This window comes from Mauremys reevesii, linkage group 15 (assembly GCF_016161935.1).
Source record: "Mauremys reevesii isolate NIE-2019 linkage group 15, ASM1616193v1, whole genome shotgun sequence".
Taxonomy (NCBI): Eukaryota; Metazoa; Chordata; order Testudines; family Geoemydidae; genus Mauremys; species Mauremys reevesii.
This window is the reverse complement of record NC_052637.1, coordinates 37,333,480-37,359,639: the sequence shown is the minus strand read 5'-3', so window position 1 is coordinate 37,359,639 and position 26,160 is coordinate 37,333,480. Positions and strand designations below refer to the sequence as shown.

General features: G+C 41.7%; 1 protein-coding gene across 11 annotated transcripts in view; it reads left to right on the top strand.

The window, feature by feature from the left end:
• Positions 1 to 26,160, top strand: part of PITPNC1 (phosphatidylinositol transfer protein cytoplasmic 1) — a 193,503-nt gene that overhangs the window by 113,022 nt on the left and 54,321 nt on the right. For all 11 annotated transcript variants that reach the window (XM_039500833.1, XM_039500832.1, XM_039500835.1 and 8 more), the window contains 3 exons: positions 5,545 to 5,633; positions 6,107 to 6,114; positions 25,213 to 25,284. In XM_039500833.1, coding sequence (XP_039356767.1) covers positions 5,545 to 5,633; positions 6,107 to 6,114; positions 25,213 to 25,284 — 169 coding nt within the window. The remainder of the gene's footprint in view (positions 1 to 5,544; positions 5,634 to 6,106; positions 6,115 to 25,212; positions 25,285 to 26,160) is intronic.

Here is a 26,160-nt window from a genome sequence, read left to right as displayed (position 1 = left end):
CTGTGAGTCACAGATACAGGACTGGAGCAAATTTATATATTGCTCAGAAATATCATCTCTTAGATTTTATGCGTGAAATCCTGGCTCCCTGGGCTGGAACAAAGGCAAACCTCCCATTGACTTTAATGGGGTCAGGATTTTACCCTATATCTTCAAGCGTAAACAATTCCAAAGTCACATTGACTTGGCCTGGCTTTTTATCAAGTACCTGACATTAATCTAGATTAGAAGTTTTGGCTGAAAAACAATTTACGTACATTAGCAATAAAAGGATCTTTTTTCTTTTGCCAGTAGTTGTCTGTTCAGTAATTCAGCATTCAGTAATTTGTGACATTGTCAGAACACTGAATATAAAGTTTACGTAGGCCAAAAAACTTCAAAAATATATGGATCAGTGTCCAAGATGGCTGCCATGTAGGAAAATGTTAGCAGATTCAACCAGTCTTAAATCCTTTCCTACCTGCTGAACACACTCACTGCTCCCTCTCCTTCTCCCAGTCCCCCCCTTCAAGCCCTTAATATATCTCCTGGACCTCACTTTTAGGGTGAAATCATGGCCCCATTGAAGACAACGGAAAAATGCCCATTAAATTTAAGGGGGCAAGGATTTCACCCTATGTTGGCATTCTAAATGTTTGAGCTGCTCCTACCTAACTACCCAGCACTTCTGGTTTAGTTTACCATTCTAGATGCAGTGTTGTCATCAAATCAATGGGCTTGCAAAAGGTGTAAATCTGCTAAATTTGACCCATTGTTTTCCAGCTGGAGCTTTCCTGTGTTCTTTGACAACTAAATCAACACAGACTCAGCACTTTGCAACATTTCTGGGGTTTCAATGTACCTTGCAAGTTTTGCTTTTAAGTTTTTGGGTTCCAAACTCAGTAAAAACTGATGACTTTCACCTGTTTTCATAGCACAAGTTACCAAGCACGTGATTTTGGGGTGGTTTCAGCTTAAAAGAGATCTAGATGTTCTAAACTAGATGCAGGTTTTCTCTAAATATTCAAGAACTCTAGTGAATTTTTCAGTGGAGCTAGTCTAAAACTCAAATTTGTTGCAACACTGGAAAGTAGTCTAGTTTCACCTGGTTTATCTGAGAATGTTTCACACATCCGTCATTCCTGGATAACTCATTTGATTGCTGTGTTGTAAGTTATCAGCAACAGGAGAGGCAATAATACATTTTAGGGCAACACTGAGTTCTGATAATATTGTGTTCTGATGGATTAGTATATGTCTGTTAATCTGCAAACTCCATAGGGGCATGGGGTTTCCCTACTGAGACTACAGGCAGGAAAAGCCTGGCAGTGACCTGACAAGAGGTTAAAACCAATGGCCTGTGTTTTGGGACCTTGAGTTTTATTTATGTGAATAAACTCAGAGCCCTGAGAAAGGGTGGTGAATGGACAAGAAAAGCCAGGGTGGGGTTTGTTTAAGAAGCCCTGTGAGGGAGACATTGTTAGTAGGGCTCTGCAGAGGTACCTCTGGCCTTGAAGAGGTGCATGGGCTGCTGACCCCACTACAAGCACACTGTATTTATTAAAATCTCACAACTTCAGATCAAAACATTAATCAATCCCACCAACTAGAATTTTAAAGGTACAATGATCATGATCAAATAATTGCAAAATGCCAGAGTTTGGGGAAATACAAGAAATAAAAGGTCAAAATATAGTGCTTAGGCTAATTGAATTGAAGATACAAAAGAATGCTATAGAAACATATCGTGTTCCTTTATCTCTGTTACCTGAAATGAGTCCAACTTATTTGAGCAGAATTTTTATGGAAAGTAAAGGGAGACCTTCTGCTAAATTAGTTCCCTGATAAGTACGTAAAATGTTGTTACAAGGAGGAGGGGAAAAATTGTTCTCCTTAACCTCTGAGGACAGGACAAGAAGCAATGGGCTCAAATTGCAGCAAGGGAGGTTTAGGTTGGACATTAGGAAAAACTTCCTAATTGTCAGGGTGGGTAAGCACTGGAATAAATTGCCTAGGGAGGTTGTGGAATCTCCATCATTGGCTATTTTAAGAACAGGTCAGACAAACACCTGTCAGGAATGGTCTAGATAATACTTAGTCCTGCCATGAGTGCAGGGGACTGGACTAGATGACTCTCAAGGTCCCTTCCGGTCCGATGATTCTATGATTCTATAACTGTCAAGTATCAAATTTAGCATTCGATGTAGCAGCTAATTTTTTCAAAGAACAAATTAACTGGTTGTTGAAGTTCCAGGAAAAAAGAGCCCTGGTTTTCTGATGAAGAACTAAAATTAAAATCTAAGCAGGATAATTTATAGCTGCACTCTATGCAGCCAAATCCAAAGCACCCAATTCAACTTTCCATTGAAATCAATGGACATTTTGCCATTGACTTCAGTGGGAGTTGAGTCAGCAATAAAATGAGGCATTCATAATAGCAGTGATAGTGTGTCACGCTTAGTTTTCCATTGTATAAAGCAAACTGTGGAGAAGGCCAACCCTCTGGCAGAAGAAGTAGCTTTTACCAGACTGACGTATTCCAGATATCAGAACAAATGGAAAGTACACTTACATTTAGAATCCCGTAACCAAGTTCCCAGAGCCAACAACAAGGCCCATGTTTTCTTCCAAGTGGATTTCAGAGAAATGTTACTCGACTTGCACCACCGCTTCTGAAATGAAATGGAGATGAAGTGGCACTTGGTTGAGGATTTGTTTATAAGATACTTCTGTGGGGGGTCAAAATGAGGCAGAAAACCAGTTAAAGGTCCTGTTCTTGTAATCTTTTCTCCTGCTGGGGGCAACAAGGAATGTAGGTTTCAAGCCATGACTGGACACTTTTAAACAACTTATTCTGATACATAAATACCCTGACTCTGCATCAGACTAGGGTTCACTCAAGACTGTAGATGTGGAGCTCCTTTAAAAATAAATAAATACAGACCTTCCTTTACTTTCATTCTCTGGAAAGCCCAGACTCACCTCAGTCTTGTGGCCTAGTGGCAAAGTCTAAACAAATACAGTGTAGATTTTGTGAGAAAGTTATAAAACCCAACCAAAGGGCCTCTCCCCGGAGTTTCTTCCTCCCTGATATTCCTGCTCGGGTTCCAGACACTTTCCAGAGATCTGGCAATCAAGTTCAAACAAACAGATTTGTTCCTGTTTCTGGTAGAGACCGATAGCATCCAGTGTTCCCTCTAATTTTTCCCACCCATGTGGGGCATGAATTTTGTAATGTAATTTGTTCTCTAAGAACCAATGCTTAGGGCTTTGTACAAGAAAAGCATGGGTAAGCAAAAAACAAACCTTTGGACAATGTCATTGAGAAGGCGAAAAAGTCAATGCACTTAACTTCTGGTTTACATGAAAACTTGTGGTTTTAGGTGTGGTAACTTCTGCATTTTGGCTTCCACACAAATGCAAAGATTTATATAGAGCAAAATCTTGATCAAACAATTTTTAATTATCCAAAACCCTCTGATATCCCTGATATGCAGCAGTGGTATTGAAAATTCCCTCAATTATCCAACTCACAAACAGTTGAACTTAACCGATTTCCCCCTTATGTTTGGATAATTGAGTTCAGAAGCTATTTGCTGTGGTTCAGTTCAGACTCCATCTAAGACCACATGATCTTTGTCATGCCCCAGGTCTGATCAAAACTATTTTAAACAGAGCCCTGAAGAGTACTTCTATTTGTCACCTCCAAACTTCTGCCTCTCTCCTGGTGGCCAGTGCCCCATCATTGTCACCACCAGTTCTGGTGGCTAAAGCTGATGTCACAAGGGAATACTTGAGCAGCAAATGTATATAAACTCTCCTTTCCTTTAAAACCAAGGTTTGTCAACTCCATAATAACTCGGGGTTCTCTGAGTTCCACAAGTTGGAGATGCTAGTACAAAAATTGACTCCAGCCTGCCAGGGATAGTGCCTAATCATGGTTGTTATCTTACCATATGAGTATTCAAAAGAAATTACTTAGTTGTAAGCTTTTGGGGGCAGGGACTGTCTTTTTGTTCTGTGATTGTATAGCACCTAGTGAGCTCTTAAGCATTGCAATAATACAGATAATATCAGAGGGGTAGCCGTGTTAGTCTGGTTCTGTAGAAGCAGCAAAGAATCCTGTGGCACCTTATAGACTAACAGATGTTTTGCAGCATGAGCTTTTGTGGGTGAATACCCACTTCTTCGGATGCAAGCAGTGGAAATTTCCAGGGGCAGGTGTGTATCTGGAAATTTCCACTGCTTGCATCCGAAGAAGTGGGTATTCACCCATGAAAGCTCATGCTGCAAAACATCTGTTAGTCTATAAGGTGCCACAGGATTCTTTGCTGCTAATACAGATAATAGCGAATGAATGCTGCACTAGCTTTTGCCTGGTACAACCCCATAGAAGTCATCACTCCAACTGGGTTGTCACTGTGTCAGAGGTATTTTTGCATGGTTGCAGGGGGTTTTTCTTGACCACGAAAAAATCATTCCCCCTTCACCCTTGTTATCTAAGGGTTTTCTTAGTCTACTAGGATTGTAGCCAGTGTATTGGTAAATTGCCTGGCAGACTGAACCCTGGGCTAGAACTCAAAGGCCCTCCATTCTAACTCTGGCTCTTTATCATTCTGGATCAGTTCCCCCATTTGCAAAATGGACATAAGAATACATACCCACCAACTTCACAAGGGTGTTAGTGAGGGATAGTTAATTTGAATATAAAACTCTTTATAATTGCTACATAGTATTATTAGCACACAGAAAATCCTGTCTCATAATCTGTATTTGGGGTTAATGGAGTACAAGTGTTTATGCATCAGTAGAGAATATGGAGGAAGAAACTCCTTAGGCAGAAGTAACAAAATCAGAATGACTAGGCCAGTATACTATACTAGCTCACTACTGATAAAGGCTGTCTTCTTATGCTAAGAATACTATAGTGTAAAGTACACACTGCATCTCATTACCTGTGCTGATTCCTCACATGACCAAGGCTGTGAATTCACAAACCCATACTTTGAATCTTCTCCTTAGCTAGAGAAGTGTAAAAGGAAGTTATTCTCCCCAAAAGAATGAATACATGTGTGGCAGTGCAATGGCCAATGGTCAGGAGTTGGCTAACGTGAGATTTCAATGCAGATTTAAAGGGACACATAACTTACAGACATTACTGTGTGAGGACTTAGGGCTTGTCTACACTACTGTGTGGGGTCGATCTAAGATACGCAACTTCAGCTACGTGAATAGCATAGCTGAAGTCGACGTACTTAGATCTACTTACCGCGGTGTCTTCACTGTGGTAAGTCGATAGCTGACGCTCTCCTATTGACTCAGCTTGCGCTCCTTGTTCTGGTGGAGTACCAGAGTGGACAGGAGAGCCTTCAGCGGTCAATTTATCGTGTCTGTCGACCCCCGCTGGACTGATCGCTGCCCGCCAATCCGGCAGGTAACATAAACAAGCCCTTAGTGTTAGTAGGTCCTGCTTAGTATTTGTCAAATTGTGAGCATGATTAGAAAGTATCTTACCGTTCTCACAAGTCAATAAATATTCTAATTTGGGATTTCCTTTCTTTGCAGCAAACTACCTAGCTGGGCCAGAGCAGTTGTTCCCAAAATATTTTACATTACAGAGAAGGCTTGGAATTATTACCCATATACAATTACAGGTAACTACTCAAAGCAAACTGAAAACATTGGAAGTTTATTGTGGCTAGTCTTGCGTGTCCTTGAAGGCTGCATGCCACATACCTAGAGACAGACGTTAAAATATTTGAACAATTCCTGTTTAACCACCATGTATTTTTATTTCCTGTCAGTTGGTATTACCATGAAATATGGGTAATATGTAGAAATTATAGATGGGTAAAAACAAACATTACCCTATGCTACCTTCTCCCCTTTTACATTTCTGCATTAGATCTTTAGATACTGTATATTAAATATCATGCTGACTTGTATCCCAGGCTGTCCCATAGACTCCAGTGAGATTGCACAGTGAAGTCTAAGTCAGTACTTTATTCAACCAATGATTTTGATTATTAATATATCTTTGCTCTTAGTGAAAATAATTTGCATCATTATTTTATTCTACTTTTTTTTCTCTCTTGCCTTCTCTTACCAATGGACAAACTGGGACCAGAATACACAGTAAGTTTTCCATACTCTTTATTTCTTTAATTCTGAAAATAAGATCACTTTGTAAAATCCAGAGGTAGAATCCAAAGCTGGTGCCTTTACTGCCACACCAATGCTGAGCAGGTTTGATACTGGAACTTTATTTTATGTAATTGTTCAAGAACATTGAAGCTAATTTAAAGTGTTTTATGGAGCACTTATAAATTATTTAACTTATTTTGATAACTTGGTAATGACTGTAGTTATCACAGAAAAGAAGTTTCTATAAAAAGACAGGGTTTTGAAAGTCCTGGTTCTTACTTGGAGACAAGAGACAGATTTTATTTTATTTTTTAACACTTATGAAGTGCTTGTCGCTGGGTATAGGATCTGGGAAACTGTACCATCTGTAGTCAAAATTAAATAAAAACTGGGCCCAGTGCCCAGAAAAACCAACCATTCCCTCAAACAGAGCTGGGCAAAAGAACAGGCACATAAAGAGAGACCGAAATGGTTAAGGAGGTACTAGCCTGCATAGAAAAACCTTTAGTTGAGTCTTGGAGAGAGAAATATTGGTGGATGTCCTCAAGGAGGAAATTCTAGACATAGGGTCCTGTAACTGAGAAGATCCTGCCCTGAGTTAGATTGACCCTCAGAGCAACGATCAAGGATAACCCATCTGTCACGGTCACTTTAAGAGGGAGTGGGGTCCCGTGCACCTGGACTAACTAACTGGTGCCCAACTGGGCTTAAGGGAAAACACCTGGGTCTTATAAAGGGGGAAACAGCTGCAGGTTGTAAGACGATGCCTGCAGACAGTGCAGGGAGTAGGATGGCTCCTGCAGGACCCTGAGTCAGTGAGGAGGCATGTGGAGAAGGCCAAACTCCAAGCAAGAGGCACTGGAGGGTGGGAAGACAGACCCTCAGGGAGTAGGGGTTGTGCTCAGCTTGGGACTGGGGCAAAAGAAAGGAACTTTAAAAGAGAGGATGGGACCCTTAGGGAAGAGTGGCAGGGTCCAGCTGAAACTGGGGTGAAGAGTGTTGGTCTGAGTCTATTTTGAAAGATTGTGTACAGGACTTAATAAATTGGACCCCAGAAGGGGGAATATTTTGAATATCTGGCCTGCGTGGACTCTTTAAGGAAGTCTGAATTAAGGGGAAACTGAGGCAGGCCTCAGTAGAGCCGCCATACTAGCCATCAGCAGGCACTACGGGGCAAGCATGCCCTTTTACACCATTCCTTCTATATTGACAGTCCAGCATTTAAAATGCTTACGCAACATTTTTCAAATGAGGAAGAGATTAATGTGATGAAAGTGGAAAAGAAGAAATCCAGGGACAGTTGGGAAGAGGCTCAAAGCTGAGAACATGCAGGAGGTAGGTAGGGTAGACAGTTAAAATTTACTCAAAACTCTACTCACCAGGTTGCCTAGCAGATTTTTTATGTACGTTCTGCATTTGTATCATGCACAATATTCCTATGGCCATTAGTGGTAGTCCACACTTGGAATGAGGGCAGAATCAACAATAGTGATCTGAAGGCAGATAGTTCATTGCTGTATATTGTCACAGGTCCAGTAACTTCAATGGGCCTGTGACAATTTACACCAGCTGAGGCTCATCTCCTTGCACTGCGGATTTGGGAGCAGAACTTTTCCCTAAATTGTGTAAGGAAGTTGACCTACATCATGAAATGTGGCATTGGCATCCATTACCTATGCTCTGTTTTACACTCTGAAAACTTTTCATCAACTGTTCACCTGTTAAAAGTAGATAATTTTAATAGTGGAGAAAACTACCAAGAGAACAGCTAATGGGGATGTGCATGTAATGGCTAAATTAAATGTGAGCTTTTGGATCAGTCTTTGTTATAGAGAAAAAGAATTCCTTTTCCATGCAAAAATCTAAACCATGTTCCTAATAGCAATAGACTAAGGAAGATGTTATGGAGCCAACTGGAGAAAACAACTGCAGTAAATCACCAAGACTTGTATACACACAAGTGACTGCCTCTGGGGAACGATAACCCAAAGCAAAGATACTAATGGGTGGGAAACAGTTGGGAATGTTGAAAGTGCCTAGGGAGTTGATAGCAGACCGCAAATTATATATTAATTTGAAATGCAATGCTATAAGGCACCCCAAAAAAAGTAACACAGTATATAAAAGCTAGGTATTATTATTAGTCAGACAGCAAATCTGAATCAGAGACGTTATGGTCCATCCCTCTTTGCGCAACTCTGGTAAGAACCACAGGTAGGACGTGGATTTCAGTTCTGTAAACCTCCATACAAGAGATACTCACCAACTGGGGACTTCAGAGAAGACCAATAAAAAGTGATCAAGGGGCTGAAGAGATTGACTTATGAAGAAAGATTAAAAGGCTTGTAAATGTAAAATTTGGTTAAAAAATAACTAAGAGTGGAAACAACTGTCTGTGGGGAGGAGGGAGTAATTGTTGTGGGTGATGCCAGGAGACACAGCTTGGAATATTGGGACAAAATTAAGCAAAGAACATTTCAGGCACATATCAACAAAACTTCTTAATGGAACTACTACAAAATGTCTTCCAAGAAAAGTGAAGAAAGCCCCTTGTAGAAGCTTGGGTGCATTAAAACAGGAATGGAAAACACAAAGTATTATGAGGTTATGTTGAACAATAGTTACCCATTGCCTACATTATTGTGTCCAATTTAGGTGGTCTGCTTAAAGGTATTTGCCCACATTTTCATAATTAGGTGTCAAGAATTAAGGACTAAAGACATTTTTAGACACCTAGATGAAAAGTAACTGAGCACCCACAACACTCAAGTTTGAGAATTTTGTAAGGGAAAAATATTAAATATTAAAAACTGTCCCAAGCTACAGGGGTAATTGTGTAAGCTTAATAGGCCTTTGTCTGCCAGAGTAAAAAATGCAGAGATCCAGAGGAAATTTTTCTTTTCTGGATTTGTCCAGCTGGATCAAAAAGAATTAATGGAAAAGCAACCTCTCTCTCTCTCTCTCTCTCTCTCTCTCTCTGTGAGAAACCAAGTGAAAATGGCTTCTAGAGCAGGGCTGCTGTACCTGTTAGCCAATAAGGAGCACAGAACAAATACTCATGTGACCTGTTCAAAGTGAAAGCTGAGATTGTGGAGAACAAGACAGAAGCTTCAAAATAAACAAATAATCAACCTGGTCACCAATACTGTATGACTCAGTCCTGGTCCAAACAAATCAGTCTCATGTTCAAAATACACTGAAAATCAGTCTCAAAACGTTTGCAGATACCCACATAGAGGGAAGGGGGAAAAAATAACAAAAAGCTAATGTAAGCAGAATTCAAGCAGATCTTTTGCTGGTTCACATGTACAATCCAATCACACACTAAGGCTAATTTCAAAAACTTCTGCAGTCAATTTTCACAGTACAAGCAATATTTAAATACTGGGTCTGCAATTTTAAAACCAGCTGGAAAACTTTTTGACCACATCATGATCAAATTGGACCACTGATAAATTTTTTGACCATAGTTATAAGTATGGAAGCTAAGATAATATGGGTCATTAAATAGCATGCTTAAGTGGCATAAGTTGATCAACCTGCAGAGATCAGAAAAGAATTGTCCTCCACCTGCCACTGACTTCAATGAGAATAGAATCTAAGTGCGGAAGTATTTGTGAAAAACAGTTATTGAAGAGAAAGCAGGAGACAATAATCCTGTACTGATGATCTATCATATTGACACTATTTTTCCTATAGCAAGTGATATAATACTTCAGATAACAAGTATCAGGGCACCAGAGTGATAGTTGTTAAATGTCCCATTATTGACCTACTGCTTTTAACTAGTTTTGAGAACAGACCAGTTATGAGCTTCACTTAATCAGCTGCTAATTAATCCATAAAATAAGTTATCAAGAAGTACAGTGATTACCTTGATAAACAGACAGTAAAGTTAAGCAAGGGAGCAGAATTTTTGTTTCAGATAAAATTTCAAAGAATCTGGGGGGAGGGGTATCTCTTTTTTTCCCCCTATCTGAATGCCACTGCTTGAATTTTGGATGCATTTTATTGATATGCTTTTAATGAACATGCTAATAGGCTCTATTAGTCATGCAAGCAGCAGCAGCTATCAATTGCAGCACTGGGGCCTAATACAAGTTAATGAGCAAACACATTATTTCAGAATTCTCAAATACTTATCCCAACTGGCAACTGCCAGACTGCCTCTGAATTTATTATGTGAAAATTCAGCTGTGCTTGGCTGGTTAGACCCCTAATGATCTAAGAGCTGAGCTTGCCCAACTAAAACTCACCGTTCAGTGAATGGCAATTGTAGTTGCACATGAGTTACAGGTACAAGACCCAGGTTAGCTAGTAACAATTCCAAAATCTTTGGGAAACTCAGAATTCTCCTGAAAGCTGTTTTCCATCCTTAAGAGCTTAATCCTATTGAATCTTCCCCTTATAGGTTATAGCAGGATGCCTATGAGAATTCCTTTATTCTCCTACTTGGTTATTACGAATCAGTCAACATCAAATATTCCTCAATTTAGGAAACACTGCCGCTTTCATTATCAGTGCTGCCGCTTCTCACTTCTGGCCCTCTTTTTTTCTCAGCAAGCTACTGTTCCGGCATGTCGGAGAACAAGAAGAGCCTGAATCAATGATTGAACAGAGTCATCAATGTCAGGTTCAGAGTGGTTAGAGGCAGCTTATTCCTTCACTCTTTCATCCCCTAGAGTCTGCAGCTGTGATGTAAACAGCCGTTTTCCTACTGAACTTGGCTGTTTGTGCTGAGCTTCTCTTTGTAGTTTCCTTGCTCCTTTTCTTCATGTCTCTGCTACTCTCTCCTCCCTACAGCACTGTTCCCATCTTTGCCACTCTCCCGCCCCTTATCTTGTCTTCCATACTCCACTCCTCATCTCTTTCTCTCCTTTGTCTCATCCTCCCAGCTGTGCCCTACTCTTCACATCATTGCCTTTCTCTGTTTGACTTCTCGGACTTTTAGACATGCATCAGGGCTGGCCATGAAGTTGCCCTCTCTTCCAAGTTTGGGCAATCTAGCAGGGAGAGTTGTTTGATGACTGGAGGTTATATGGATTGTCCTCCTAACGGAGGAAAGAAGAAGAACCTGGCACCAGTCCCAATGCAGATTTCACCAAAGGATCCACACATAGCTTTTCTAGGGTTGAGAAATAGCTGGAAAGTCGCAGCATTTATGACATTACCAAGTCATCCATTTTCCAGTCATCATGATCATAACTTCTTATAAAATCACATACTTGTCATCCTGATTGACACCAGCTTGTGCCGTAAGCAGTTGGTACTGAATGGCACTACTGTGTGTTCACACTCCTGTGCAGTGCACGGTATCCTGAGGGTAGGCAGTAATATGGGGGCTATTTATGAAACAAGACTCTGAAAATTCCACATGAGACTATATCTAGATGCTGTACGAGGCAGAAGGAAACCATGTCATGTGTACAACTTCCACCTGAGTTTGGATTTGCAAAACATTGTAGTCATCGAGCCAGCGACGTCTGTTGACTTCCATGAGGCCCAAAATGAGGAGAGCCAGCTGCTTTAAGGAATAGACATAAGTGGTTTCTTGATCTACCAGGTTCAGCAACTGCCACCCAGTGTTTTCACAGCAAGATTTTTTTTCCCCAAAGTTAAACTTCCTCTTGCTTCATTTTTGGATGAATTGGGCCAAGTTTTATATATTGTTAAGATAAAATCTTGGCAATAATTTTTTTAAAAAAGCTACACCATTATATTTTGTATTTGGTATCAAAATTGTGCTAGGCGCTTAACAGATATTCAGGAAGATAACAAGGAATGCCCCAATCCTGCAGTGTGATCTGCATGGGCAGACTGCTATAGCCACACAGAGCCTATTGAAATAAATAGTGCTCTGTATAAACTAATGAGATGATAGCTCATCTCAATTGATTGGACTCTTCCAGTTGGTATGCGTACTTCCACCTTTTCATGTTCTCTGTATGTATAAATATCTCCTGTCTGTGTGTTCCATTCTATGCATCTGAAGGAGTGGGCTGTAGCCCACGAAAGCTTATGCTGAAATAAATGTGTTAGTCTCTAAGGTGCCACAAGTACTCCTGTACGGGGCAAGATACATTTAATTTACAGAGACTAGCTTTTGCTGAGTACAAACTATACACCAGTGAAAATGAGAGGTTTAAAATTATTTTAAAATCAGGTCATTATTGGCTGTTCACAGACTAAAAATCCCCTTATGACCCTAGTTCTTTTAGGGTCCAAGCCTATAATGGTCTCATTGACGTCAGTGGTGGAGGATCAGGCCCAGAGTGCAATAACTTCTCTGCTCTTTTTAGAATTTAGGAAACCAATAAAATAGTTGATTTCTTACATATTACAGACCATTTAAAGCCACAGTCAGCAAAAATATAAAACACCGTCAATAATACAGCACCCCCTGGTGCAGAGTGTAAAATGTTGAGTGCACAGAATATAAAGCAGTGAGTTCCAGCCAAAGGCTAAAAAGTAAAAAGGATCATGTTAGAGACTAGGAAAAACTGGTACATATTTTTTGTCTAATACTACATCTGCCTTTTAACAACCAAAAATGTAGGAATATGCAATGGAAATTGTGTTTGCATATTTGTGTCCCACACTCATTAGCTTCCAACATCCAGTAGCTTTTTTAATCTTTTTAATGAAATCTATTTTCCACCCACCTAGACATTCTGGAGTAAAAATAATGCAGTGTGATGCATGGGGATTTTAGCCCTTCAATTTTACCGTGTGAATACCTCTCCTGAATTAAACATAGCTCTAACCCAGGGAGTTTGGGGCAAAGTGACTGAGTTCGTTGATAGGTAGAGTTTCTGTGTCTCTAATGCAGTGTCTATAATGCCTGTGGTGGTGGTGTTTGCAGCCTGATTGTGTCTCTAGCATTAGTAGCAGTTTCAGGATTGTGGATGCACAAGCATACAGAAAGTACCGTATTATGACAATAGAGAGTGGGAATCCTCTGCATGACATTTGCTTGTTGGTAGAAGGCCACAGCTACAGCACCCCAGCAACATAGAAATGATAAGGGGGAAACAGCAACTTGTTCAGGGGACTTCTTTCTGTACCAGGGTGAAATCCTGGCTCCACTGAAATTGATGGCAAAACCCCCACTGACTTCTGTGCAGCCAGGATTTCACCCTGTGCCTCAAGGGAGCAAGCTTCAGGCTGGTTCTGAACATATCAGGGTGGGCTGGGGAAGGGGACTGACTGTCTTTATGGAAAAAAAATCTATTTTTATCTGGAATGCTGTAACTATCTTTATTTGAAAAATAGATTTTAACCCCAAGTCGGACAGGAATAGGCCATGGTTAGGAAACCTCTCCTACCCACTGAGCTTATTTTTTATTTCTTTTCCCTTGAGATGATCACTTGAGATGAGTTTCACTGTTCATAAATTATTAGTGCAACATTTTCAAAGATCTGTCTCTCTCATATTAAAAATGGTTTCAGAGAATGTGAGGGTTGGCAGGAAGCTGGATGAGCTTTTCATTCATTTTAAGCTTAATTAAAGTTAACGCAACTTCAAACATGTATTGGCGTGAAGTGGTGAATCCTGCAAATTGAACAGTCATAAAGATCTACATATCTGGGCCAAATTCTTGTCTCCTTTACATTGGTGTAAATACAGTGAAACTGTTGAAGTCAGAGGAGTTACTCCAGAATGACACCGGTATAAGTGAGAGCAAAATTAGGCCATGACTGACCAAATATCACCTCCACATTCCTGCACACTGTCCTTTTCACTCACTTTGGAAGACATCATCTCCCATTAGGATCTGAACCGTTATCCTAAACTTGTGAAAATGAATAAGAACAGCCTATATTTAGACAGTGCTTTTTTATCTTGAAAGACCCCAGAGCACCTGACAAACGAATGGGCCCGCTTCTGCTCTTGTGTAAATCAAGAGTTGCTTCAGTGAAGTCACCTCAGTGTAAATCCCCATGTCACTGAGATCAGAATCAAGCCCTCCCTCTATGGGAATCACTCCGTGGGATGCAGCCATTCTGCACTGAAAACAAGAAGCAGGGGTTTAGACAATGAAGTGGAGAGTAAATTTTCCAGATGAAGCTAGAGGAGTTTTTAGGCAGGTGGAAGGTGATTACCCAGGCTAGTCCAGCTCTTCACACCACTCTCTCTTTCTCTGCATACGTCTCTCTGGAGAGCATGCGATGTAGTTAACCACACAAAGATCAAGGGACTATAATGAAGTGGCAACAAGAGCAAAGCCTGGGTGGTTTGTGATGTAATGCGGGTTCTGCAGTATGGGCACAGCCTTGTGCAGTTTTTCTCCATCATTGTTCTTAAAAATCAGTTACACCGCAGCAGATTTACAAACCTGTGGCTAAATCATTCTTTTTTTGGGGCTCTTCTCATACAGAGGCAAGCACTAAAATATGCGCTATAGGGAACAATCCTTCATTGGCCAGCGATGGACAAGTAACCCAATAGGCCTTTCCCATGTTTTACTTCTATAATCAAGGCTAGTTTAGGGCATAGGCTTGTGTCAGGGCTTCAGCTTTTGGAGTCATGTGACTACTCCAGACTCTGAGCTTTTGTAATAGAGTAGGAAGATGCTGAGGGGATATTATGTACAGCTCAGCTATGCCCCCCTTCTTCCTGCACCTCAGCTAACTCTCTACTGAAGCACAGGCCAGATTTCTGTCTTTTCAGGACTTTTCTGAAAGCATTAAGCAGAGTTAAACCTCAGGGCTCTTCCATGCAAAACCCTGGTAAATAGGTGTTAATGGTTCCCAGTATGAGACAGTACCATATAGTTTCTCAGTAAATAACCATTTAATGCACACACAAAACATTACAAATCATCCTGTACATTGCAAATAGTATTTTGAATACTTATGAATGCCATAAACATGAGCTATTAGGCAGCAGATCTGTTGGTATTCTTCATACAGATTTCCCCCTTTGCTGTTGTTACATATATTTTTAACATAACATTTACACTTCTATGCCTTGGTACATACATATAAACACATTCTCCAATTTCTCAGTCTCAACAATGTATTGACTCATCAGAGCTCATAAACAAAGCCAGTTCCTTTCCAAATACTTCAGAACCAAGTCATCAAACAGTCTGGGGCCTCCAGAGTTGACTGGACCTCAGTTGCTTGTGAAACAGAAATCTGTAGCCTGTATCCGAAGTGGTACATGTATTGGGATCAGCATATGAAATGTCCATTCCCTGGATTTCTAGAAGGCACTAGCTTTTCCTTGTGAGCCCAGTTAAATCAGGTCTGATGTACACCTCTCTCACTGAGCTCTGGCCAGTTCTCTCTTTAACTGAGGTAGAATCCCAGTTTCAAGCCATTAACTAGTGGCTAAATGTAAGTCCTGTAGCCTCCCGGCTCTCCCTCTAGATCCATGATACACACAGCAGTGGACCAAACATTATCCTAATGGAGAGCTTCTCTGATAAGGAAAGCGGGAATAGCACTTACCTATATCCAAAATGGTACAGGTATTGGGACGCAGCTCTCACAGCAGACACATCTGCATGCATCAGCCACTGAGTCCACAGGACTGTCTACAACTCCTATATTTATTACCTTCCTTACCTACTGTGCTCTGATTGGCTGAGCTTTCAGAGGATGAGTGGCTGTGACCTGCCAAGTGGCCAGCCTACAATGAAAACCTTCATAAACAGCCTCCAGTAACTGTCATGCCCTACTTTTGGATGTTCTGGTCCCTTCTAGCTGAGTTGCTCTGCCCAGTCTTCTACACATCTGCAGAGATATAAAGTATTCATATCTCCTCCCCATTGCTTCTCTGCCTTTCTTTGGACTTCAGAGCAAATGCTGCAGTATAAAGCATGTGGGTTACGTTTCCATTTTTTTAAAAAGGTTTCTAGCCCTCATGGCAGTGAAGAAAAGCTTGAAAATGTGACCTGGATGTGTAGAGTTTCCATCTGATCATTCCTTCAGAGGACAGGTTTTATCTGTCTGAGGGACAGGAAAAAAGGTTCAAATTCTGCAAGAACCCCCAGAGGCTGAATGGAGGCCCTGCACAGCTCTCTCAGACCCCCCGGTTCCCATAGTGACATAGTCAGCTGAGAGAAGCAATGGGTCCATAAAGTAAGACACGTTCAGATGGACCCTTTGGGTTTGGTTCAGGTTTGCTCCAGTAAGCCTAGCTGCACCCTAAGGGCTGTTGTGTGGCTTTTAGTCACAGCTTTGCGTTGGAAGTAGTGCAGCTTTGTGCCTCATGGTGTTCCTAAGCCTCAAGGGGGAGCATGCCTGCTGCTACACCAGTTCAGGGCATGTAGCACACACTTCCTTTGGTGGCTGGCCAGCTCCACTGGCTGGTGCAAGATAGGGGGATTGGGTCTATGGTCTTGATTCCGCCCTGCCCTTCCCCCCTCCAGTGCCCTTAGTGGTGCTGGCAGGAAACACTCCTTAAACTCCCCATTTCTCTCCCCCCCCCCCGCCACACACACCATTCTTATTTATTTCTGTCTGGGAGATAAGTCGTTCAGGGTATCAGCATCTTAATAGAGCAGAGATGAAGGTGGAAGGTGTTCACGGCTGCCGTCAACTGGTTCTTTGATCTATCAATGTAAATTTTTAATTGTGAGAGTAGTTAATTATTGGAACAATTCACCAAGGGTTTGTGGTGCATTTCCTATCACTGACAGTTTTTAAATCAAGATTGGATGTTTTTCTAAAAGATCTGTCCTAGGAATTATTTTGGGGAAGTTCTATGGCCTGTGTTTATACAGGAGGTGAGACTAGATGATCACAATCTGGCTTTAGAATCTGTGAATCTATAGACAATTACAGAGATGGTTGAAGCTGCTGGGTCTGCTAATCAGATGTCAGGGGCTCTGTGTGTCCCCATTTCCCCCTTCTGGTTTTCTGATGTTCACCAAAATCAAGAGTTCTGTCCATTGATGCCTAGAACATTCCCTGAAATTTTGGAATTGATTGGCTGTAGGGTTCGAAAGTTATTGCATGACAGACAGAGAAAAGTCATCAAGTCGAGCATAAGACATCGCTTTCGCTTGGCCAATCTCACTTCACTCAGTCAAACACCTTGTCCATAAGGCTCAGTCCTAGGATATTCTCTTCAATGGGAGTCAAAGGCACTTTGCTCCTTGCAGGATCTGACTTCATTGCCAAGAAAACATATATGTGACCATATAAGACAGCGCAAAGCCTGAAAAGTGAGAGATGGCCAGACGGAGCATTGACATGAAATGACTGCTGCCCCTTAGCTTTTGTGCTAAGATTTAAGGGAATATGCCTCAGCCACTCTAGCAAAGAGCAGGATTAACTCTGACAATCCAAAAATAGTTTCCAAGGCTTCAGGATTAATGTTCATGAGGAGTATAGAGAGGTACAGTGCACTGATGAAGCCTCCAGCAGCTCACTGGATTTTCTGCAGAAGGTCCCCCAACGGGTAATGAAACTAGCTAAAATACTGTTATCCTTCGTTGGTAGAGCAGCTTCCTGAATAGGTTACAAAGGGCAAAGGAACCCTTTTCTCCGGCCTTCTGCCCAACAGTTTTATTGCAAACCATTGTAATCCCTTCATCCACCTCAGATGTACAGTAATCGCTATGAAAGGATTATTTTTACAGCCCTATCCATAGATTGACTGTAAAATGCCATATGTGTTTGACTCTGTCCCTTTAAGGCTTTGGTACTGGTTTTGGCTTGCTTACATTTTATCCTGTTCCTGTAAGTGTTTCTTATTGCTATGGCAACACTAATCAATCATCATGCTAAAAATAGCCCTTTCATTTTCAAGAGAGTGTCTGTAGTGAATTGAAAATCCAACTGTGGTATGTATTTTCCATATACTGCTTTCACTTCCCCCTTCTTTAATCTGGGAATGCTCATACTTAATTCTGGTAATTACTCTTACAGATAGATGCATTTGTTTCACTACTCGCTCTCTTCTGCTGTGAAATCTCCCCACCACCTCAGAAAGCAAAATCGTAGTGTATTTCAACTTTTTGTGCATTGCATTCTCCCTACACATCTGATTGTAGGTATCCCGGGTTTGCAGGATGCTTGAGATATTCAAACTGAGTTTATAATGCAATTTCCGTGGATTTGATAGCCATGATATAGAAGTCAGCTATCAAGACAGTTGTATCGAAAGGAAACTTAGGACTAAGGGTCATAAAAGACCAGGGGAATCCTGCAAATGTAGACACGTTCTGCAGAATTTAAGATGTAATGAAAAAATTACGTAAAAATATGATAGCCTGGAATTGCTACTTGTTTTTTTCTCTGAGAGGCACTTTGCAAACCTTAGAGATGTTGAAATGGAAAATTGGAAATGGAATTGCCCCATACGTTCCAGTGCATGCCCTGTGTATCAATCAGCTACCAGGTTTGTGCTGGAATACATCCCCGGGGGAGGCAGGGCAGGAAGGAGTAGTGCCTTGAAGAGTAATACACTAAAAGAATCATTGCCTAGCTTTCCCTGTTGTGTCTGATTTTAATTCTTGCCTAGTTCTTGTTCTTTAAGGGAAAAAAAATTCTTTGTGCGTGATGAATAAGAAAGCCTTTTGAGTGCTGCATAAACAGTTCCCTGGTTCTGCCAGAGCTCTGTGCCAGTTACTCAGAGAGCATCTGATGAATCACAAAATACATTCTGTGACTTGTACAAAAATTTGGACCTTGCCTAAGTGTTGCTGAAAGTCGATGTTACTACAACAGCAGGTGCCAATAACGTCAATGATTTTAAGAGTTATATTTGCAATCCACTAACTGTAGGTGGAGTTTAGTATTTTGGGGGGGCTTTTTTAAGTTCCCATTGCCATTTTTAGTTTCAGCAAGATTTGTTACAGCCCAGCAACTGTACTACACATGCATTTAGATTGGAACCTGGTCAGGACATATGGTTTCCTAGTTCCTTTCCCATTATACCATATGAGGCAAATGGCACTCAAATTCTCAGTCTTTAATCTTCCCTTAATGTTTCTTTGGGGGAAACAAGCTGTTAAACGAGGGCTCAGCCAGGTGACAAAGACATAATTCTTGTAGCTCTCACACCGCATATGCAGTTGCTGAAGCTAATTTTTCAGGAAAATGCTGGGATTCTATGGGGATTTTCTTTTCTTTTAAGACTTGGTATTTCGCTAATGGATTATTTATCAAAGGGATGTCCTAGCTCAATGGGGCTTATGGAGAGCAAAGGTTGTGAGTTGCTAGGGGTTAACGAGTGGCCTCCTTCCAGGAACCCCCTTGAGGCCTCGGGGAAGCCCTGCATGTTGTCCCTCACGGCTTCCTCAATAAACTCAAATAAGAAGCTTTCACAAGGCCTGATGAGGGTCTGGTGTATTAACTTAAAGTTCAGAATTAAACACAAAAAAATCTTCCTTCCAGCCTCAAATTCCCTGGGTGTCTGAGGGCTTCCATCTGTTAGCAGGCTACTCCCAGCCCTTTCTAGCTGGGGCAACTCCCTGGGATTCAGGGTAAGTGGTGCTGGCTTGAAGTAGTAATAAGAGCACCCCCACTATGAAAATTGTTCCAGCACCCCTACTCAGGGTCTTCCCTGCAGCCTCTCTCACTCACTGTAGTCTCTCCTCCTGAGTCTCCTCCCTTTTCCCTGCAGCTTCCTGCTGCTCTCTGGGGAATCACTTGATCCAGCTCAGGTGTGCCTCTTTAGTAGTCAGGTTTGGCTAGCACAAGATCCTCCAGCCTTCAAAGGTATGTCTACATAGCATGTTGGAGTGATCAGGAGCAAGCCTCCCAGCCTGAGTCTGCAGACTTGGGCTAGTGGGGCTCGTACTGGTGCTCTAAAAATAATTATATAGCTTCAGAGCCCAAGCTGCAGCCCAAGCCACAACTTCAAAGCACTGTCTAAACAGCCATTTTCAGAGCACTAGCATGAGCCCCACCAGCCGAAGTCTGCAGACCCGGGCTGGGAGGCTCACTCGTGATTGGTCCAAAATGTTCTGTGGGCATTGGCATGCCCTAAGAGGCAAGCCACTCTGCTACACTTGCTAAAACAGCTTTAGTGAAATATACCAGCATTTCCATGCCAGCCTATTGCTAGGCAATCAAACAGGATAGCTTGTGGCAAAATACGGCATGATGAAGAGCCATTAATGTAGTCAAGGTTCGATCTAGGGGGAGAAAATAAGTGGTGCTGTTCTCCCTATCTTTTCTCAGTGCTGATGCCAACATGAGATGGCACTCGTTCTAGATGGTGCAAATCGTTATAACGTTGTCACTCTCCTTTCTCGTGTGCTTTGATCCTCAGTGAAATAGTTTAAAACATTGAAAGTTAGGGTGGCATTTCCAAATGTGTTCAGTGTTGGCCTAACTCTGCTCCCACTGAAATCAAGAAGACTACCATTGACTTGGATGGGGGCAGAGTTAGGCCAACACTGAGTATTTTAAAAATACCACCCTTAAAGGACAATCAGTAGGCTGCAGAGTTACTGCCCCATTGAAATGAGTGGGAGGAGGTCACACCTTTCATAGCTAATGTTTCAGGCTGTGTGCAGACTCAGGCAGAGCATCACTCCATTAGTTACACATGAATAGTATTTTGGAAAATTTTCTTTGTATCCTGGGGGTTGGACTTTAAAGAGAGTCTGGACTCTGGAGCGCAGGAAACAACCATCTCATTAAAGTAGTGGCTTGTCAAGCTGCTGCAATATGGGCCAATACATTCTGGAGCATAGCATGTAAAATGGCTGGGCTCTGTGTTAAGAAGCATCCTGATCTGCCTCATTGCTGACAGACAGTTGTTTAGCTCTGATATTTATGGGTAGAGAGGAAAAGTGAAAACTGATATGGACTTTTTTCCAAACTGCAATGATGTTGTGGAAATTATCATCTAAACAGACTTGTCATAAGAAGAATCAGTCTGTATACACAGCAGTGAGCATTCCCTAGGCCCCATCACAGGTGACTTTTAAAATACTTGAGGTGAATTTTACCCTTGGGCAGAAGACCAAAGCATCACTTACGCAGGACTTAAATTTGGGGGTTGCCATTTACTAAGAAGCTTGCTATAGTGTCGCCTGATTTATCCAATACTGTTATATAAAATAGGGTCATACCCCATATGTCTATATATTTAAAAATCCTCTCAGTTACTCATGTTTATTCAGGAGTCATAATTGTACTGAACCTGCAGCTTTGCTTTAGCCCACTAAGGCAGAGAGAATGATTTTGATTGCTATCCTCTATTAACTGTGAGGTTGCAGTGATTTCAGGGGCATATCTGCGCTGAAGTCCTGGGGTGTGATTGCAGCTCCAGTAGATATACCCAAGCTAGCTTTAATCTGTACCTACATCTACACAAGCTGCAATCGTAGGATAATTGCAGTGTAGATGTACCCAACGGCAACAGTTTCAATAAATGAAGAAAAAAGATATTTATATTGTGGAAAATATGTTCCATCCAACACCTCCAGGGACTTGACAGTCAGATCATAGCACACGGATACTTTCGCTGGTTCAAGGGAAGAGGAATCGTTGGGGAGGGGGGGTGTCTGCATAGCAACCAGAAACAGAAATTGGATGTGACAAAACCACTTCTGCCAACAAGAGGGTTTTCAGTGACAATGAAGGTTAAGATGGCAGCACCACTTCCTGTGGCAAGCAGGGTAATTGGGGATATGGGAGCAGCTGCACTGTCCGCAGCCATTAGAGCCAGAGTGGTAAGTATCATTTACATAACTGTTGAGGTTTTGGACAAAGCACCAGACTTGTACTGTGTAATTTAAGAAATCAGCTTTGTGGCTTCCCAAGTTGTCCAGACCTGGATCTTCTCTGCTCAGACAGTACATGCTTTGATGACTCTCCACCAACTGGCTGCTCATATATTTTATCTACAGCTTCTTCAGTTTGCTAGATTTGATTTTTACTTGGTTTTGTTTTCTTAAAAGTTGTGTAAAAGAGAGAATTAAATCTGCACCCTCAGACCAGAAGAGCTGGTGTCTAAAACATGTTAACAGACGGTGACACAGAGCTATAGCCTGAAGAGATGCACGCAGAACACCAATCAACTGTGTTTTCCTACCAAATGCTCCAAACATTTAGCAACTCGTGAAGCAACCACTTTTTTAAAAAAAATTGGTGAAATTTTTGGTGAACCCAATAATTCAAAACTAAACACTGACCCCGAGTAAAGGCAGGCATACCCAGACTCCACCCACACAAAACCACACTTGCCAGAAGCCATCTCTAAAATGCAACAAGTTGCAACTGCCCTCGTCTCTTACATGGTGCTTCCTGGCAGAAGTCTCAGCATGCAAAATTCCAGCTTGAATCTAGTTGGAGCATTACGTGCTCAGACCTGTAATCTCTGTAGGCTACACGCCATCCTATTAAAAATCACAGCTGCCATGGGCAGCAGTAGAACTCTACATGCTATGTTTTGGCCACCTTATTTTCTAGCTGTTCCAAAAATTCTGCACGGCAATATATATGTGATGAGTCTCTATTTCTTTTTTATTTAAAAAAATCTGCAGTGTATAGCCTACTTTCTATAGCAGTTTGCTTTATCCACCATCCACCTGCCCATGCACACAAAACAGCTAGTGTAAAACAGCAAGCATACCCTCGATGCTGTGGTTCTTTACTGTTTATAAGCTGAATCCTTCTGGAACCATCAAATGTTGCTTAGGGCACAAACAGGACTCTGCTACCCTTCCCCATCCTGGGCCACTCTTTGCATGTTCTTTCCGTTGTTAAGTCCCATATTCCCCCCCACACCCCCAGCTTAGTACTGTTTGACGGAGGGGTTCTTTCAGTCAGCCCCTTTCACACATTCCTTTAGCTACCCAATAGCACACCTGCCACAACAGATGCTCTGGCTTTATTCTTAACATGTCCCAGATATTTCCATCTTCTTTTCTGGATAACTTTGGAGATAAGCTATTGAACTCTCTGATGAATCTCGGTATTTGTGGTATATGTTTGCTTTCGAAGGCATTTTAGACATCTGTCTGTACCTCTGATGGATTTCCAGCTTTCACATCCATATTTAAAGGTGGAAATAACACTGTTTTGTAATGGATTAAAAAAATATTGAAATCTCTTTCATGCTCAGACCAGCTAGCAACTAATCAGCAAAGCATCCTGAGGGTCTCGTGTTGTCCATCTGCTCTGTCTTTTTGTCTTCTTGCTTTTATGTGTAATAGCCTTTCCAGTAGGCACCAGCAAACTTTTCACTGTAATTCTCTCCCACAATTCTAACCCATCCCTGGCAATCTGATGCCTTCCCCCACATGAGAGCATGCGCTGTGCTGTGCTGTGGCAGGGTTTGTGTAGCCCAGCAGAAGTGGGCAGCCTAGTCATAACACGTTGAGTAGATGTTTAATGCAGAATGTGGAAAAAACAACCCCTTTGCTTTACCCTCTTTCAGGAGTTATGACCGAAGCTCTGCAGCTGCCTTGAGAACTTGGGGAAATAAAATAGAGATGTTTTTGACAGATTGGATGACCTGGGACAGGAATAAAACATACTGTATGTTGAGGTCAGCTGAGACTCTGCTGGTCAAACCTAAGCTGGAAGACTATCTGGGTTTCTGATCTGTTAGCCTGTGTTGCATTAGCTCCAGCTCTATCTGGTTGCTTATGAATAACGAATACACTCACCTAGCCTTTTGAGATGTGTGCATACCAAGTAACACATGGCCCCAAAGATAGCCTAGTAGGTTCTAATTACCCCTATCTCTGAAGCTGCACACACCACTGATTTTTTTCTTGCACCACATTATCACCGGTCTACTACTAATATCATAAATAAGGTGCGTAGTGCATGGCCTAGATATTTTCATAGCTGGTAAGTATTGTGTTAAATGTTTGGTAAAAATTGTTCTCTAAATCCATTGAAGGGCCCTGTTCTGGCATAAACATCTCACTCTTTTTTGCACAAAGGTTTGAGTGGTCCATGCTTATTGCTCAGCTGCTGCTAATGAATAGTAGGTGTTCTGTGGCCAAAATTAGAGGCTCAATCAATGGCTTCTTTTCATATAGTCCAGGGAATAGAAAACAGTAAATTCTCTAGTCTCCAGAAGAATCTGCTTCCCCTTTCAGCTTTGCTCCGCAGCAGCTGACTCTCCAAGCTACCTCCCTTCCTGTTGGAGGAACAAAATCAACTCTGATCAAGTCCAAATTTGGACCAGTAGCAATGTGAGCACTGAAGCATAAAACTTTCTTCATTGTGTAACCTCAATACATAACGTTTGAAATAGTCACAAGCAGTTCAAAGACTCTTTGCCATCGGGCATCAATTAAATGTCTTGCAAAGAACTGGCACGTCAGTGTCACTGACAGTTAATGCAAGAAAAGACTTGATGCCTTTATAGTAAAGTGGCTGAACTAGTATCATTCAAGGACTTCTGGCCATTGACTCCGGGGTATGTCTTCACTACCGGCTGGATTGGCGGGCAGCGATCGATCCAGCGGGGATCAATTTATCGCATCTAGTCTAGACGCGATAAATCAATCCCCGAGTGCTCTCCCGTCAACTCCTGTACTCCAGCTTGGCGAGAAGCGCAGGCATAGTCGACGGGGGAGCGGCAGCAGTCGACTCACCATAGTGATGACACCGCAGTAAGAAGATCTAAGTACGTCGACTTCAGCTACATTATTCACGTAGCTGAAGTTGTGTAACTTAGATCGATCCCCCTCCATTGTAGACCAGCCTTGCTGCTTAAGTATAGTGAAAAAAACTGATTTGGGAGCAAGAGTGTGAAACGCTAAAGAGAAGATGCTTGAAATAGTCTCTAAAATTGTGTTGTCTAGCACTGCAAATTGCACTCTTAGAAACCAACTGAATGAAACAATCCACAGAGAAAGAAAGCTAGTGTTTGTATAAAGTAACACTAGTGGATATATAACTAGTTGTCCCACAATACTAATATTAGTTTAGTTATAACTTTGTTTTAGTGCTCAATTTTGGGATAAAATCAATATATCCTTTCAAAAGCATTTAAAAAAAACTTGCAATTGTGGATTTTCAGTGATTTTTATTCCATTTCTTGCAATAATCAGGAAAAAATAGGAAAGCTGCTAGAAAACATGATTTATTGAACATGTGACCTGATGAAGCAATTGACATTTTTAATTGATCGGACACATTTTGCTTTCTTTGCAGTGCTCATTTTTGCCTAAATTCTCCATTCACATAGAAACAAAATATGAGGACAACAAAGGAAGCAATGACAATGTAAGTATGATCTCTTTTGAAAAATAAATGTTTAAACCCATGCAAGGGCATTGTTAATCATGAAATATTCCTGGGGCTTGCATGGCTTAAAAACTGAAAAAGAATGCTCAGCAGTCCTTAATCTTTGCACCTGGATAGCCAACTCATCAGCATGAAGGGATGGACTTAGCGGACCTCTTGATGTCCAGCCCTACATTTCTATGAAGGCCGTGCAACTTGCAAAAGAATTATGTAAACCATTATGGTATAAAGAATTTGTGCCTCTTATCTTGCCTCTAGGCTCCTCCTTTAATCTCAGCATAATTCATGAGTGTGAATTTAGTGCTCATGAAGGATTGTAGAGAATGAGGGAGATATCTATATTATGTGTGTATGTATCGTGACAAAGTTCCTCCTCTACCTTGATGGGTCCCGTGCTTATTGGTGGATTTGCTCACCTCAGAGATTCACCATGTGGGTCAGGAAACAGCCCAGAGACCTTCCCCTCTGGTAGAAGCCACAGTCCAAGTCAATTCCTCCTGTGTCTGATCAGGAGTTGTGAGGTTTGGGGGGAACCTGGGCCCGCCCTCTACTCCAGGTTCCAGCCCAGGGCCCTGTGGACTGCAACTGTCTAGAGTGCCTCCTGGTACAGCTGCACGACAGCTACAACTCTCTGGGCTACTTCCCCATGGCCTCCTCCAAACACCTTCTTTATCCTCATCACAGGACCTTTCTCCTGCTGTCTGATAATGCTTTTACTCCTCAGATTTCCAGCAATTATATCTTCTAACTCTCAGCTCCTAGTGCCTCTTGCTCCCAGGTCCTCACGTGCACACTACAAACTGAAGTGAGGTCCTTTTTAACTCAGGTGCCCTGATTAGCTAGCCTGTCCTAATT